The sequence below is a fragment of the Lutzomyia longipalpis genome, chromosome 4 (genome assembly GCF_024334085.1).
Source record: "Lutzomyia longipalpis isolate SR_M1_2022 chromosome 4, ASM2433408v1".
In the NCBI taxonomy this organism is placed as follows: domain Eukaryota; kingdom Metazoa; phylum Arthropoda; class Insecta; order Diptera; family Psychodidae; genus Lutzomyia; species Lutzomyia longipalpis.
The window spans coordinates 17,808,099-17,825,798 of NC_074710.1; the positions used below are offsets into that span (position 1 = coordinate 17,808,099).

Below are 17,700 nucleotides of genomic sequence, written 5' to 3' on the forward strand. Positions count from 1 at the left end.
CGTAAAAGCTTCATAATGAAACTAAAATGAAAATTTCCCTTTTCAAAAAATCCATTTCATTGCAAGGTAAAAATGCTTTCAGCCTTTTCTTGCAACTCCAACAGATTTCTTTGTTAATCTTTCCATTTTTTAAGCAAACTCAGAAAGAGTTTTAGTTACAGAAGAATTTTTTTTTCAGGCAAAGAGTATAATAGTTAGGGCTTTAGTTAAGCTGAAGTTCCGACGAATAAACAACTTTTTTTTTGAATTGTATTACACTGCACATCATCCTTTTGAAAATCCCATTGAAGTGCAATTGAGCGAAATATGAATAGAGCTCGTTGAAAGACAAGCGAAAAAGAGAAGAAAAGGTGAAAAGTTTCAAAATTGAACGTGATATTGTGAATATTGAAGTAATATGAAATTTAGCGGAATTTCAACGCTGCAAAAATGAGATAAAATTACTTTTTGTCTCCTTCACAGCATGATAGTGCAAAAGTTTCAACAATTTTCTTATTTTCTGATAAAATTTTAGTAGTGGGAAGCTTCTTTTTGGAGTACCTATGTACATAGTTTGAGAATTTTTTGAGCATTTTTGCTTAAATCTCACACAGAATGTTCTTTGAGGTATAATGAAAAAAGGTTTCTCTAACTCTTCTGTACAAAAATTTTCGTTTTTTCTCTGTTTAATTTTAATTTCACATCCATTCTGAATGTCTGCAGGAGTTTGAAAGTTTTATGGCGTTAAGTGCAAGAAAGTGGCCATTTGGCACATTCTGCAAAAATCCCTAAAAGCATTTTTAACTCTCCAATATGCTTGAATTCACACCCCAATTCAAACCACATTAAACTTCTTTCAAATTTTAAGCTTTTTCACTGGGGTAAACATTAAATTTTATTTGTCCTCTCAATGTCCGGCAGAACTTGGATTTAAACAATTCTTCCCCATACTTATATAGTTTTTCTTGTTTTCCCGCAGGGAGGGAACAGTTAAAATCAATTTTCTGACTCTATAAGAATCAAATAAAAAACGAAATTTTTATTATATCCCGCTTTATCCTGAAACTTTTCGAATGCAATTTAATTGATTTACTCGCTTCTGTGGCTTTGAGTGAATGTGGGTGCTGAGTGGAAAATAATTTTCCGCACTCAAGTGCAGTGACTTTCCTTTAATTAATTAATTCTCCCAGACACACCTATAAACGTTCCACCACTCAAGTGAATTAAGTACACAGATCGGTTCTACTTAAGTATTATTTTACCTCCTTCCCCGTAAAATGAGCTTTCGTATTGATTGTGAGAGCTTCTCATGGTAAAATGAGTTTACAGATTTCTTAATTTAAACTATAATTGCATTGTTGTCTTAGCTTTCTTTTCTAATTTGGACTAACTCGGGTTTTGTCTTTACAATCTCTGTTAAATAAGAATTCTTTTTTCTCAAAAAAAAAATTCTTTCATCTCATAAAAATTCAATTAAATTCAATATTTTTTCTTTTGAATAAATTCATTTTATTATTGTTGAATTTAAAAATTCATTAATCTGTCTCCATTGTCGCCACAGTGGAGCTTTGAATGAGCATTTTTTAATTACCGGAAGTTGTTTGTGCTATTAGTGATATTTTCCACGTCACACCAAATGTGCATGGAATGTTTTTGGCAACCTCTGCATCATTCAATGTCCATTCACTCGATGCCAAAGAGATTAAATTATAAAAGTTCTTTTTTCGCCAGGGGGTATCCGACTCTTGTCACTCACGGTGCACTTCATGCCACTTTTTCATTGCCACTCTTGCCACTCTTGCCACTCGCGGTGCAGTCTCGCGGTACATTCTGGGCATAGTCGGTTACCCCCTGTTTTTCGCTGTTTTGCACCCTGTTGACGCATCGCTTTTTTTTCTGCTGTTGTTCATTTATTTTGGCACCCCCGCGCGTAAATGCGTATTTTATCATTGATTTTATTTGACAAGAGCAATTGTGGGGACATATAATTTTGATTTATTCTTTTGCAATTGACTAAAAACCATTTAGTTTGATGAAAAAAGATTCCGTGGAGTCCATAAAAATCACGCAGAATGTGCAATAAAATATTTGATTTCATCGACACAATTTTTTTCTGCTCTGACGTTCTTTTTTATCTCCAATTCCAGCAGAGTTTGCAGGAAAATCGAGCTATTTCAGTTAGGGGTGGGTTTGCTGTATATATTCTGTGCTATATACAATTTTTTGTGTTATCAAATTAATGATAGAGAATATTTGGAATTTTTATTGCTCTTTTTGGATATTTATAATAAAGTTTAACAAGAAGTGATTTTCCGACGTGTAGAGACAATAAAAATTTTCTGGGTTTTTCGTCAATTAAAAGGGGGGTTTTCACTCAGAAAAACTCACGTTTTTCAGAGCTTTCGACTCCGTTCGGAGCTTTCTTAAGTGGCTACAGAGAGAAGGAGTTTATTTACAAACATTTTCTACAAAAACAAGACAATTTTCCACTCATTCAAGCGTAGGGAAATTTTCCCTATCTCTGGGCGCGTCACAATTTGGCAGATCGAGAAGGAATCTCTAAATTAACAAAAAACAGAATTACTTAACATTAATAACAAGAAAACACCGGAAAATTTGAGGAAAAACCAGCTGGACGGAGCTAAACTACGTCAACAATTCACATCACAAAGAAGAAACTGTTAGTAACGGCAAATTTTTGAAATAAAATGGCTTCTCTCTGTAGCCACTGAAGGAGGCTCAGAATGGAGCCGAAAGCTCTGGAAAACATGAGTTTTTCCAGGCAAGAACCCCCATTTAACCGACGAAAAACCCGGAAAATCATTATAAAGTTTAACCTTTTTGCGTCCACGTGAAACATAGAAACATTGAAACATTCGCTCTTTTTATCGCAATATTTATTCTTCAAAAGCTTTCAGAAGAAATTTTTCAGGAAAAACGTATTTTTTCGTCTCTTCTGCGTAAATTTAATTCATTTGTAACCTTGAAAAACATTTAAATTCATAAAAATTTAGAAAATTAAAATGTTTCACGTTTAGGTCTACGTATGATCCAAATAACTCGAAAGGGTTAAAAAGTTTCTATTTTAGTCATTTTTGGAGCTTTTTTCAAAGAATTTTTGGATGTTTTATGAAAAATTTTCAAATAAGTTCTCTAAAGGGGCTAATTAACACAACTTTATTGTCGATTCTGTACTCTTCTTTCGTCCTTTTTGGTCGTATATTTTGTCTACTTCGCACTACTACAAGTCAACTAATCTCACCAATATCACATAAGGGTTGATTGGTTATTTTGTTAATATGCCAACAAGGGTAGGCCACCTGTGGGGTAATTTGTTTTCCAAAAACACCACACATTTAGGCACAATGACTGCGACGAAGGAGGGGGTAGTTAATCAATCAAGGTCCACACCAAACAGACTCCATGGTACAAGATGTACTTCAATATATTTTAATTGATAAGTCCAATCAATTTCATTTTCAGCACCAAACAAACCCCATGGGAGCCGCAAGTGTACAAGACACCGCCCCACACTACCCCACATCACCCTATTCTTCCCCCTCCCTCCGTATTATTGTGGGCTTTCAGCCGTGAAAGCTCAATGCGTGTGGGTGCGTTCACGCATCCATAAAAATTCCACATATAGCGGAGAAAAAGCTCCACTGAGGGAGGCACAGCCAAGAAGAAAAAAATCCCCGAGGAGTTCATCCAACTACAAATAACGCGGCACACCGGAAGCCTCCCTCCACCCATCCACCCCCACCAAGCAAAATTCATCGCTATAATGCGTGTTTTGTGTGAGATTAATGGCCCTTTTTGTTGCTCAAAATTGCGGATGATTTTGCACACTTCCCTCCAACCCTCGGCGGGGGTGGGAGGAAAAAAAGATCTCAAAGAAGCTTCTTTTTTTTTTGGTAAATTCAGTAACAACAAAAAAAGCTCCACATCGAAAATGTTAAATCTCTAAAATTAATTTTCTAACCTCGTCCCACGAATAAATTTATTTTTGAGTCCTTCGGAGGAGATTCAGATGGGTCCACTCACGTCAATCACGAAGCCATCGTCCCCATTAGGGGAGTGGGAGGAGACCCCAACCAACCAACCTTTTAAGTGTGACATTTAAGCCATCGATTTCACCTTTCTAATCACTTTCCCGCCGTGCAAAAAAAAAAGTATCAAAAGAACCTCATGCGAAAGGAATATAAATGGGCTTCAAGTGTGGACACAATGGTGGCGCAGGAGGATGGAGGAGTTTTGAATTTTTGATGTAGAGCACAAAAAAGAGACAAAAATACAAAATTATTCATGAGGATTCGCACGCGAAAAAGCTTCAAATTTATTGGGGTTTGTGTTGAAAGGGGGGATTTATTTGTTAAAAAGTTTGTCAAAGTTTGCAAGGAAATTTTTACGTTTTTGGTATCGTTAAAATCTTTTTAAAATTACATGGAAAAATGGTTTTGCTTTGTGGAAGATTTTTTTTCATTTTCAAATTGCTTATAAAGAAGTTTTCACAGGAAAGGAGATATTTTTTTTAAGAAAATCCAATAAAGATATTCAAGTTTGAAAAATTAATAAAAAAAATTTGAAAAAAAATGAAAATAAAAGCTAAAGAGGTTTTTTTACGTTTCTGAAAGTTCTTTTAAGATTTCTGGGGTATAATCATCCAAATATGTATTTAGCCTGATTTAATCTTTAAACTTTAAAATCTTGACTTTTAAAATTTAATTAGGACGAAAAAACAAAAGTTTCGCGTAGAAAACTTAAGTCTTTTTAAGAAAACTTTATTTTACTTCGAAAACTTAACTTTGATTAAAAAAAAAGCAAAGGCCCAGCTCAAAAAAAAGGCAACCTAATTCAGAAAACTTAAATGGATATAAAAACGTCGACCTGAGTTCTTATTCTTCTTCTGCACTTTAAATTTGTACGGCTGTTGAATTCCTTCTGGATCCATATAGACCTGAGTTATGAATTTTATTTTGGCATTAGCAGTGAATTTCACTTAAAGACAATATCGTTGAATTTTCTAACGTAACTTAATTAAATTCTAACTTAGAACTGAGGAGGGATTGTAAAAAGAATATGCTGGATGCTACTTATTCTTCCGTGAGCTTAAACCAAAGACCGTTATATCAGCAAATCCAATTGCAAAAACTACTGACAAAGACAATTATTCCATATTTTTATCCCAACAAACTCGATTTAAAATTATTTTCTCTTAATCTTTTCAACAATTATATTTTAGTAACAAATAGCTTGCACGATTTTACCAACTTTTCACAAATGATTTTTTTCTGTACCGTGGCACGAAGGTGATGTCGTACTGTAAGAACTTCTCTAAATATTGTGATATGTGAGAAAATGCCAGGAGAAAGATTTATTCCACCGTTTCTCAAATTCAAGACTCCATAAAAATTGCATATTATACTTTTCTTCTCCTAAAAGGAGCCCCTTCTCTTGTTTAACTTAGATATCTCGTGAAGTAAACGAATACATGTGATTTGAAAATAGAGAATTGTAGTTAAAGAGAAGGAAAATCGTAGGTAAAGATGCTCTAAAATAGTGAAAACTGAGCTTAAAAAGCAACAAAGGAAATGAAAATAATAAAAAATATGTGCAAAAGCAAGTAAATTATTGTTAAAGGGAATCATTCTAAATTTTTTATCCTGACCATTGAGCAGATTAACATTCACTATTGTCCTACGACATTGATATGGAAATATTCCTCATTAATTCCCAACGAATTTATTAAATGGCTTTTCTTTCTCTCTCTTTTGCAGATGGTTGGGATGCAAATGGACCATTGCTTTCTCCTTCATTGCCTACATGCCGTTTATTGCGAGCCAATTCTACCCACGTGCCTATACCCTCCTCCCAGCTGGGCTGGCGGTTGGTTTTGGCGGTGGCCCTCTGTGGTGTGCCAAGTGTACGTACCTCACCGTCGTGGCGGAGTCCTTCACGCGCTTTGGTGGCAATCGCGAGAAGACTGAGGTGGCCGTCGTGCGCTTCTTTGGGCTCTTCTTCGTCTTCTACCAAATGGCCCAGGTGTGGGGCAACTTAATTTCATCCTCAGGTAACTACCCCCATGAGAATCAGTCACCCTGCTCTCTGTGTGTTTTATCTCCCCCAAAGGAAGACGTCACCCCCATCCATCCACCCACTCACACATAAAAAAAATCTCCCCAAAAACGCAAAGTCAAGGACCGCAAAGTCCTCACAGAGTCATTCTCGTTCACAACATTTGTGTGGGGGTGGGATGAGTCAATTACAATTGTGTGCTCCTGCGTGAGTAGTAAATTGAAATGTGTGTACACCGTGACTCTTTTGGTGGCTTGACAAGGACACCACCAAAGGCTGGGTGTGTGTGTGAAAATGAGAAACACGTCCAAATTACTTTTTTTACTCATTCTTCTTCATCTCCGCCACCGCATTTCGGAGACTGTGAGTTCCATTTTCTCGCCTTCACAGCTTTTCTGAGGCACTCAAATGTATTTTGTGTGGCGGCGGGAAAGGCGAAACAATGTGGAAAAATGAGAATTAATATTAAAGAGCAAAAAAATAGGACGCAATGGACCAAAAGTTTATTATTTTAGTTTGTATACGATGGAACTTTAACTGGAGCAGAGGGAAAGAGCTCTTTTTGTATAATTTTTACACGGAATTTAATCAATTTCTTGATAAAATTGAGGTTATGTGCAAAGAGGCGTCCCCTTTGGCGAATGCAGCGCCACGCGGAGGCTAATTTGAAATTTAATTTACTCAAAAGAACGTTAAAAACAAGAAAATACTTTAGAAAGACGTTAAAAATACGAAATTCAGAACATTTATACACGTTCTTTTGCTTAAAATTTCCTTTAAACTCTCTACAAAGTTCCCTTCGTCCGGTAAAATAACCTAAAAAAATGAATAACCCCCCTTTTAGAATTCCCCAAAGTTCTTTATTTTTTTTTCGTCTCCCAAAAACTTTTCATATTTTCCCCTCGAAACTTCTTCCATTTATGCAACCGAGACCACAATCATCCACTTGCAGCAAAAAGTTTATCTTTCGTGGTACATACAAAATTTTTAAAGGATCCATGTTCCATAATCCAACAGCCAGAAGTCCTTTACAAACTCCCTTAAACTTTTGCATTTTCTTATACGAAGAATTTTTCCTCAAGCTCTCGTTTTTATTCATCACGGACAATTTTGCAACAACTTCTCGTATCCCAATTTTTTCCGCCTAATTCAACTTGAATTTACTTTTTCAAACAAAAAGGGGTGCTTATCTGGGAAAGGTTTGGGTTTTGTTTGGAAGAAGATTTTCGAATAATTATTTGAAGACTTTTTACAAATAATATCGGAAATTCTTGATGTATATCAAGGAATTAATTTAAAAAAAAATATTGAAGAATTATCTCTAAAATAAATTTTATTTCGTTCATTTTTGTGTTTCGTTCAGTTAATATTCGCTTAGTTCGTACGTTTCATTAATTTTGTAAGTTTCGTTCAGTTAAAATGCGTTTAGTTCATAAGTTTCCACTAATTTTTTGTTGTGTTTCGTACATCTGAAATGCGTTTCGTTAATTAATTAAAGTTTCGTTCATTAAAAAATCGCTTTTTTGGGAAATCATTAGAGATGATGACACCCCCTTCAGCAAATAAATAAATAAATAAAAACTCGTTTTGTTTCTTCAAAATACTTTCGTTAAATCAAAAATGTTTTTCGTTTAATTTATTTCAGTTTTGTTCATTTATTTATTTCATTTAAATAGCATTCGCTTCAAATGATTCTTTCGATTATTTAAATTTTATTTCTTGCACTTAAAATGCGTTTCGTTAATTTAATTAATGTTTCGTTCATTATTATTTTGTTTTGTTCATTCAAAATTGTTTCGTTTAATTGAAAATGCGTTTTCATTCTTCAAAAAGTTTCGTTGAGTTAAAAATGTTTTTCATTCACTTTATTTGTATGTTCGTTCATTTAAAAAGCGTTTCGTTCACTTAAAGTTCGTTAAATTCATTTAAAAAAACGTTTCGTTCATTTGTTTTTCGTTAAAATTAAATGGGTTTCTTTTAATTAAATATGTGTTCCATCCATTTTATTCACGTTTCGTTTGTCTTTTCATATCTTTGAATAGTGTATCGTTCATTTAAATTATGTTTCGTCCGAATATTTCAAAGTATTTCGCAACAGAATACGAATAAAAGGATATTTTTCTTCCAGTTACTTACCCCCTTGCTTTTGAATTCTTCCAGCGCATACGGATAACTTTCTTCCGCAAAAGTACAAGAAGAGGAAAATTTCGCATTCTAACACGAAGACTTTATTATATAATGAAAAATTCCTTGTTAATACGAATACTGTATCCATGCCCTTCCAGCCATATATGTATATTTTTTCTAGCGAAGGATAGAGAGGAAAAGCCCTTTCGTCTGGGAAGTTTTTCCGCCATCTAATGAAGCGCGATGTGGTTGAAATACAAAATTTTCTTCATTGCGTATTTTTCTTCTTCATTCCACGCAGTCTTGAGTCACTTGACGGGGGATTCCGGGGGCACATCCATCGCACCTAATTCATCTGAGCACCTCCGTGACGTGTCGGCAATTTGCGGCAGTAACTTCTGCCCCAGCACCGTGAGCGCCATGGAGAATGCCAATCTACGTCCACCTGAGCCACGGCACATCCACATCCTCTCCGGCATTTTCTTGGGGTGCATGATAGCAGCTTGCCTGGCGGTGACGTTTGGAGTGGATTCCCTGACGAGGTAAATTAATTCTGAGTCCTCTCCTCCATCCTTTTCCTGTCAATTTATTCCCCGCACAAACACCCACCTTCGCCCTTCCACCCTTTTGTGCCTCAACCTAATCTCTTAGCCTACAACACTTCCGCACATTTATTCTCAACCAAATTTTTCAAATGGTACAAAATGTGGGAAATTGTGCAAAAGAAAATCTCGAAAATTTATCCATTTTCTGCATGATAAAAACAAGTATGGAACGTATGGAATAATTAGCAGAAATATTCAGCAAAATTGTTCAATTTTGTGTGAAGAAATACAAATTGAATTTAACGGCAACATATTGCACGACATGAATGCTTCAGCGTTCATTTAAAAGCTTCAGAGAAAAAAAGAGCTTTGAATTGAACTCTTTTATTTCTTAATCGAACGCACGAAACGTTAAAATTTAATTGAATAAAATACAAATCATTAGATATCGAGGTAATTACTATAATGAATCGTTAGAAATTCAATTGAAGGAGTAAAAGTGAAGATTAACGTTAGAAACTATTATAAGTAAATAGACAAAAGTTGAGAATTCAAATAAACTCAAAATTTTAAAAGTTCAGGTACTAAAAAGCTCACTAACGTTGGAAATAGAGACTCCAGAAATTCTACAATCGTAAAAATTTTAGTAATTTATGTGTTGAAAAAGAAACGTTTGAAAATCAAGCGATTAACAACGAACTTTTCACCATTAAAAAATCAAAGAGTTAAAGGAGTTAATGTTCAAAACGTTAGAAATTTTTAAAAAAAATCGGTTAGTTCCGCTTCGAACTTTATAAAAATCTATCTTAAAATTCATTTTTAGGTTAAAACTTGAGAAAATTGAGGAATATGGAAAGAAGCGTCCCCTTTGGTGAACACAGCGCCACTTACAAGCTTGTTTGAAATATAATCAGGTTAAAAAAACGTTAAAAACATGAAATTAGTTCTGAAGAACGTTAAGAACACAAAATTGAGTATTTAGAACCTCAAAAATGATTAAAAATGATAATGTTAAAAATTCAGACATTTTTCCAATTCAAAGTCAAACATCGGGATAATTAAAAAGCCAATCGTTGGAAATAATAACTGTTTTAACATTTTTAACGTTAAAAATTTCAGGAAATACTTTTCAAGACTTTATTAATAGTTTTTCTCTTTTACTTTTCAAAATTATCCTCTCGAAATCATTTACGATAGGTTCTGAAAATTATGAAATTTTGAAAAAATTAACCCTTTAACGTCCAACGTGAAACATAAAAACATTGAAACATGCTCTCTTTTATCGCGATTTTTATTCTATGAATTTTTTTTAGAGGACTTTTCTCACTCAGAACGTCTTCTTTGACCCCTTATGCGTGAATTTGATGCATTTGTAACATGGAAAAACAATTACATTCATAAATTATTGAAAAAATAAAATGTTTCACGTTTGGGTCAGCGTATGACCCAAAAAACCTTAAAGGGTTAAGAAACATTCTTGTAATAGAGAAAATCTTTTAAACTCTTTGTTCTAAATAAGAGTAAATTCTCTCACTATAAATTTGGATTATTTTCCTATTTATTAGATCATTAGAATATTCTAAATAGATCATTAATTTTTTTTTGAATTTTGAACTTACGTTCACCAGGAAAGGACGCTTCCTGTGAACATAAGTTCAAAATTCAAAAAAGTTACAAAATACGTCGGAAAATTAAATTTAGACCATTAAAATGTTCTAAATTATATTCTTTTGCATCTACTGTATAAATCTTCATTTAAAATTGTATTTTTGCACAAATTGCATCTAGAAAATAACTTGACAATTTAATTTTGTTAAACTTCTAACAAAATTAAATTGTCAAAATTTATTTCATTTTTGGAAATTGTTGAATGTAGTATATTTATGCACAATTGGACAAAATCGGAAATAAAATGTACGGACAACCGATTGTGGGAAGTACTGGAAAATATGAAAACCCAAGAGCGAGACAAATTCTTGTCTTCATGCTCGTCTGTCCAGAGCAAGGCTGGAAGCTCCCATTCGCTTATTTTCCAATAATTTCTCTAGACTTCTCAGAGAAAAAAAAATTGATTCAGGAAGCAATAGAACATGTTCAAGAAGCTGGAGTGCGAGTTCTCGGTATTACGTTTGATGGAGCGCGAGAAAATTTAAAAGCCATGGAGAAAGGGTTCAAAGTTAATCTGAGGAACAAGAAGGAAAACTACAAAATTCAACTGGGCATGAATTCTCTAAGAGTGAAAAACTCCCGTGATAAACTTCTGAAGGCTTTTGCGCTTTAAAAGAAACGTGAAATCCGGGAAAATCTTACAGGAGTTTATCACATTGGAAGTTTTCCTCACCTTTCCCTGCAAAAAGCCTTCGGGAGTTTATCACGAGAGTTTTTCACTCTTAGCGAATACACTGGAGTCTGGGGATATCTATATCTTCCCAGACCTTTGTCATATGTTGAAGTTAATTCGCAACACATTCGCTACAAATTATTTGCTGGAAGGGAGGAAGATTATAGTTGGAAGTATGTATATATTTAGTGGATTCTCTGGAGACGAAGGACGGGGGACGGGGGTAAGAATGGGGTGCAATTTCACGGAGATAATTTGAATTTCCTCATGTATTTGTTAAATCCCTGTAAATTTGTGAGGTGGAAATGTTTTGTATGTAAAATATTTTGTGCATTCCGACTGCAAGGAGAGAAAAAAGCAAAATGTGAGTTTGGCAAAGTTATAGGAAGTGTTTTGCTTGGCCGGGAAGCAGCGGTGGGGAAAATTTAGGTATATATGTACCTGGATGGGTTATAAATCAGGCTCTGTGTGTTGTGGTTTGATATTAAGTGGTGTTGTTGATGTGGAAAAAGCGGAAAGTGAGAAATGGGGCACTCAACCATTAATATAAATTCTGCCATGACGCCACTTTTCCTCTATCCACGACCCCCCAACTGAATTTGTTTGCACGATTTTTTTTTGTTTGCATCACTTGTGTACACGCGACAGTTCACCCACACTGCTATGCTGGAGGGGTCACAATGTTTCGCTAAATGCTTGTCACAATCCATACAGATTAGAGGTGGTTTGCATTTCAAATGTAGAGAATCCTTGGGATACTTTAGTCAGTTGCGGAGTTTACTTTTTTACAAAAAAAAATCCTCTCAAGTTTTTTTTCTTCAGTTTTTCCAAAATTGAACTTTTTTTCTGTATAAAAATAGAAATACAAAATTAACCAAAAAGAAAGAGGCTATTCGAGGCTATATTTTAATCACCCAACCAACAACAAGCTGCCTAGCTCGAAGAGAGCAAAAATGAAACTTAAAATGGAGACCTAGAGAATTTTTTTTGATTGTTTTTGAAAAGTAAAATAAACTTCCCTCCTTCAAGTCTAAAAAACCTAAAAAAAATGTTTTTTTTTATAATTGCCCTTAAATTGATTCTTAGTAGGTAGTTATGAAGAAAATATCGTTTTTAAAATATTTAACTTAAATTAGATAAAAAAAAAATCCTTTCCGTAAATATGCTAGTTTGTTATATTTTGTTATATTCTGGTCTAATATTTACTGGTCATTACTATATTATTTATTTTACTCGGTTCTATTTTACTTCAATCTCTTCTTCTTAAGTCTATTTTAAATTCCTTAATTGCATTCTGTTCAATTCTGTCCGAATCTATTCTATTCTGTTATATTTTGTTATAATCTAGTCTAATATTTTCCGTATTTTCCATATTTTCTGTTCATTTTTATTTCTTTACTCGGTTCTATTTTACTTTATTATCTTCTCCTTCTAAAGTATATAATAATACTATAATAATAATAATACTTTATTTTCATTCCTACTCAATTACAATGTTCTTGTTACAAATTCAATTTGCGTTAATTACATGTAGATTTTTCGGAAGATTACTCCGCGCGAGTCCTAAGACTGTTTGGCTGGAGGGGAGAGTCCCGTCGGTGGCGATCATTGCACGGGAAGTTCCGCGATCACTTAGCGTACTGATGCTGGGCATTGGCGTTCGTTCGGCAGGCCACATAGTGTAGATCGGTTTTTACCAGCGTTGTCCCTCCGCCACCAGATGGCACTGTTGATCTTGGCTCCGACCCATATATATAGGAAGTTCCTCGAACGCAGGCACACTGTATGCAGCTGCACATTATCGCTGATTGACCGGCACACGACTACGGACACTGTCTACTTGTTGTCCTCCGCCTCACAGATGGCACTGTTAATGATGTTGGCTTCATCCCGTGTGTGCAGCAATCGTCCGAGCAGGAAAGGAATAGCTGTGGAGTAGAAAGGAAAGAAAGGGAAGGATTTTATATTCCTTAATTGCATTATGTTCTATTCTATCCGAATCTATTCTATTCTGTTATATTGTGTTATGTCCTATAATCACTCTTTTATATTCCTTTTAATTCATTCCTATTCTGTTCCTTTTATTCTAGTATATTCTACTTTAATCTGTACTCTTTAATTCTTTTGTAAATCACTCTGTTTCATACTGTTCTACGTTGTTCTAATCTATACTATTCTGTTATACTGTGTATTTTTTTCTTTTAATATTTTAAAAGTACAAAAATATCTTTAAAATGTACTGGTAAGCTGACCAAGCTTACGGGAGCTGTGTTTCTTTCAGTGTACCAATTTTGTCAGAGCAAACTAGAACGCAAATTAGTTTAAATACGCGCAAAGTCGGGAAAAGTCGAAAAGTCATCCCCTATGAAATGTTTGAAAGGCCATATCTCGAGAACGGATCCATAGATTTTCATAAATTTTTTTTTGTTTGAAAGGTCTTGAAGTCAGCTATAACATATCGAAAAATGAAAAAAATTTATGTCGCCATTTTCGAAAAATTCGAGTTCGAAATTTTCGAAAACTTTGTTTTCGATTTTAGCGCCTCTTGCGGACATTTTACGAAGTTGCAATGTTCTAGACATTTGTAGGGTTTCTCGAAACCTTTCATTTGCGCTTGAGTTGATCAAGATCGGACTTGTAGAACCCGAGATATGACATGCCAACTTTGGAAGGCTATATCTCGAGAACGGATCCATAGATTTTCTTCATTTTTGGCATGAAGCTAGATAATATGGTCAGCTACAACATATCAAAAAATGAAAAAAATTTATGTCGTCGTTTTCGAGATATTCATCGAAAACTCATCGAAAATTTTGTTTTTGATTTTTGGCCCCCTAGTGGTCACTTTTGAAACTTCGAATGTTCTAGAGAGTTGTAGGGTTTGTTGAGAGCTTTCATTTGAGCCCGGGTTGATCAAAATCGGTCAAGCCGTTTTCGAGTTATGGTCGATTTTCGATGAAAAATTGTGGCGGCCATATTGACTAAACGGCTTGGCCGATTTTCGAAAATGAGGTATCGTTGGAAAGGTATTGATGTCCCCTATAACATATAAAAATTTCAGATTTTTAGCTATTACAGGGGCCGAGATATAGGCAAAACAAAATTTTGAGGTTATTCAAAATGGCGGACGGAGGGGTGGGGAGTAAAATTTGACGTCATAATCGGATGTGTTGCGGTCGATATTTAAACTTTGCCGCTTACCGCAAGTCTCTATCTATCACCGTTCTCTTGCAAATTAGCTCTGAACTCCGGACGGACGGACGGCCGGACGGACGGCCGGCCGGCCGGAAAATTTTTTTTTGGCGCATACGTTTTTTGGAATGTGGGGACCCTAATTCGTGCTCATCCCAAGTTTGAGCCCGATCTGACGACTTTCGATTTTGCTCGGTACACAAAAGCTGTGTCTGAAAGAAACACAGCTAAAAATCGTTAAATTGTAAAACCTTATCAGAAAATTGAATTATAACCAAGAACCCTTCTGAGTTAATAGTAAAAACCACTTTAAAAAATATTGGAATTTGATTAAAATTACCACGATCTCCCCTATTTTTTGATGATTTAGTGGTAATTGGTATAATTTTATGTTCATGTTCAACATAAGGATCAATAGCATTCAACTAATGTAATCAATGAAATAACATCAAAGTGATGATGAATGATAACATTGAAGAGATAATCAATCAACTTGAACATTCACATTAATTCCTATTTAATACATAAATGAATTACGCTCATTTATTGCATAATATATATCCAATAGTACTGACTATTATCTAGCATTCTAATTGGATTGACACTCAAAATTAATTTCATTTATACGGCTATAAATTTAAAATCAGCAATAAATTCGTCACGACTGTTGCTATAAATGTTCTAGAAAATAAAAATAAAGCAAATTGTAATTAATTAAGGAATTAAATTTAATGCTTGAAATAAATACATATTTTGCGACAAATTCAGATAAATTTTATCAATAAAATTTTATTGGATTTTTCACGGTTATCAATGAGCGTTCAAATGTTCAAATGGAATTTTATTCATTTTTTTTACAGTTTATTCGTTTTATGTTTCAATTATAAAATTCATTTAACTGTAATTTATTTAACTGTAGAACTTTTTTTATGGTTGAAAAAAATTCACAAATCTTTTAGATGCCAAGAAAAATCATCCTCGATGCCCTGAAACTTCCAATAAAATTCCAGTCTTGATTTTCCAATAATTCTTCTTTAAACAGAGTAATTGACTTTATTTTAACTAAAGTTCTTTTAACCTTTGATGAAGAAATTTAACCTGCTGGCCGCCAAGACCTTGGAGCTTCCTTAGAGCGCCAAGGTGGGGTCGTTGAACGACCCCAAGAAGGAAGTCGATTTTCTCATAAACTATAAAACCGGGAACTGTCGGGTCACTACCTTTAGACTCCTTATATAGTCCTCTTGTCCCTTGCATCACAAATTCGCCACCCGGAAACACGCAGAAGAAGATATTAGGGAAAAACATTTTTCACTCCTTTTTCACACTTTCTTCGTGAGAAATTTGCCACGAAGTTGACCGCAACTGCTATTTTTTTTCACTACTTCCCCACATTCCCCTCACTTCCCGCACCGTGATAAATGGCAATATTTCTCGAATATTCTTTATTGTTTTGCACATTTATATGCTTCTAATTATGTTTTATGTTGTTTATGTTACTTATTCGCGATAATTCTGACACTGAGAAGGTAAAGTGAGAAAGTAAACACAACCCTTCAACCCCCTTCAACCATATGATTTATGATGTGACCAACTTCATTCTAAGAAATTTTCCGCAGCATGGCCGTTACACCAATTTTTGAATTCCCTTCTTCTACATTTTCCTTAATAACTTTTCTTGTGGTGGACGGATTGAGCTGAAATTTTTACACAACCTCCTCAGATAACCAAAGAACTTATTTCCAAAAGATGGGAATGGTATCTTTTATATTTATTAAGTTATAGCACGAAATATAGGGCTGGGGTCGTTCAACGACCCCGCTTGGCGGCCTAGAGGTTAATCAATTCATGGGATTTCGTTGATCCCAAATTGAAAATTAATTTCCTTCCTAATAAACTTTCTTTCTTATCTATATCCAATTATTTTCACCTTGTTTTAACAATATAATCCCCTATGAATTTAGGGGAGTGGTGGAGCTAATACCTGAATGACCTCAATCTGATATTTCGCGCTTTCTCTCCATAACTAAAGCCTCTCAACATGGGATTGTTTTTCCTTATATTTTCAAAATAATTCATGTTTTGGGATATATCGCGTAAACAAACCCCGCGAGCTTTTATCCACCCAATGCGATATTTGTGGAAATATTTCATCAGATTTTCGGATGTTGTTTAAAATTAATGCTCCACCGGCTCCACACGAGGTCATTCCCAATATTAGATGTTGACTTTCAATCCTCTTTCACTTCACCTTTTGGCGCTTTATCAGCTTTCCCCTTTTCGTGGGAAAATTCGTGATTTTCATCGTATCAGAAAAATTATTCACAAATATTTTGCTTTCTTTTTCGGCGGGTCAGAGTGCAAATTGTTGTGGTCATACCCTGAGGCTTGATTGTCTGACTCTGTGCTGAGAAAATTACCCAAAAAAAGCTCTCACGAAAGCTCACACAGAAAGTCAACTAGTCCGTGACGTGGTGTAGCAAAGTGCAATAAATTAAATGTTTCATGAATTATAACAACGTGAAGGAAACCAAGAAGATGAAGAAAAAAAAGAGAATCATTACTGCTATATACAACACCCCCCACCCACATGTACGTACATAGTACAATGAATTAGTAGGAAAAACCCCCAAAGAATAGTTGAGAGGGCGGACAAACAACTTTTTCCTCCCCAGATAGTTGGGGTTATATTTGCGGGGAGAAAGTTAAAGGAGAGAGGATCCTTCCATTAGTACGTCGGTTTTGGCCTTTCCTGACGGGGAGTTTGGGGGTTGTTTTGCCCACAACTTGCTCCACATATTTTTTTCCTTCTCTATAAGCTTCCTCTTGGTCACACACTGAATTGCTTTTCATCCTTAACTAAATATCCGCAATTTCAACGCATGGCATTCATAGGGTGGGATTGGTTGGGGTAGGACAAGAGGGTGGGGGGCGAGAAAGTGAAGGTTTTGATGGGAAAGTTCTGAGGGCGAGATAAATTGTTGAATCATAAAGTTACCTACTCACATATAAGAGCTTTTTTTTCTTTCCCTTTTCTACAATATTTATTCGTTGACTTTGAAAGTTACACGAATTGGAAATTCAATAAAATGATTGATTCAATGTAAAAATATTAGATTTTTACGACACTTTTCTGCTCTTCTTCAGCATAAAATAAATCCACACATATCGAGCACTTTGGATCTTTTTTTTTTTAATTTTTGGGAATATTTTATATTGAAATTGTTCAGAATTCGGTCAGAGGGGGATGATTAAAATGCAATTGTTTGGATTCAGCGACGTTTCGAAAATGTTTATATTCTTCTTCAGGCTCTAGGGAAAATACATCAAGTTGGACATTAGATGGCTTTTCTTCACGAAGGAAAAATTACAAGAATTAATTCAACTCACCTGCTCTCATTTCATAGAGAAAATTTTACGATTAAGAATTTTAAAAAAGAAAAA

General features: G+C 34.7%; 1 protein-coding gene across 1 annotated transcript in view; it reads left to right on the forward strand.

Annotated features, from left to right (window-relative positions):
- LOC129795353 (UNC93-like protein) overlaps positions 1–17,700 on the forward strand; it is a 42,831-nt gene that overhangs the window by 11,616 nt on the left and 13,515 nt on the right. The window contains exons 4-5 of the mRNA XM_055836575.1: positions 5,757–6,049; positions 8,483–8,723. Of these exons, the coding sequence (XP_055692550.1) occupies positions 5,757–6,049; positions 8,483–8,723 (534 nt within the window). The remainder of the gene's footprint in view (positions 1–5,756; positions 6,050–8,482; positions 8,724–17,700) is intronic.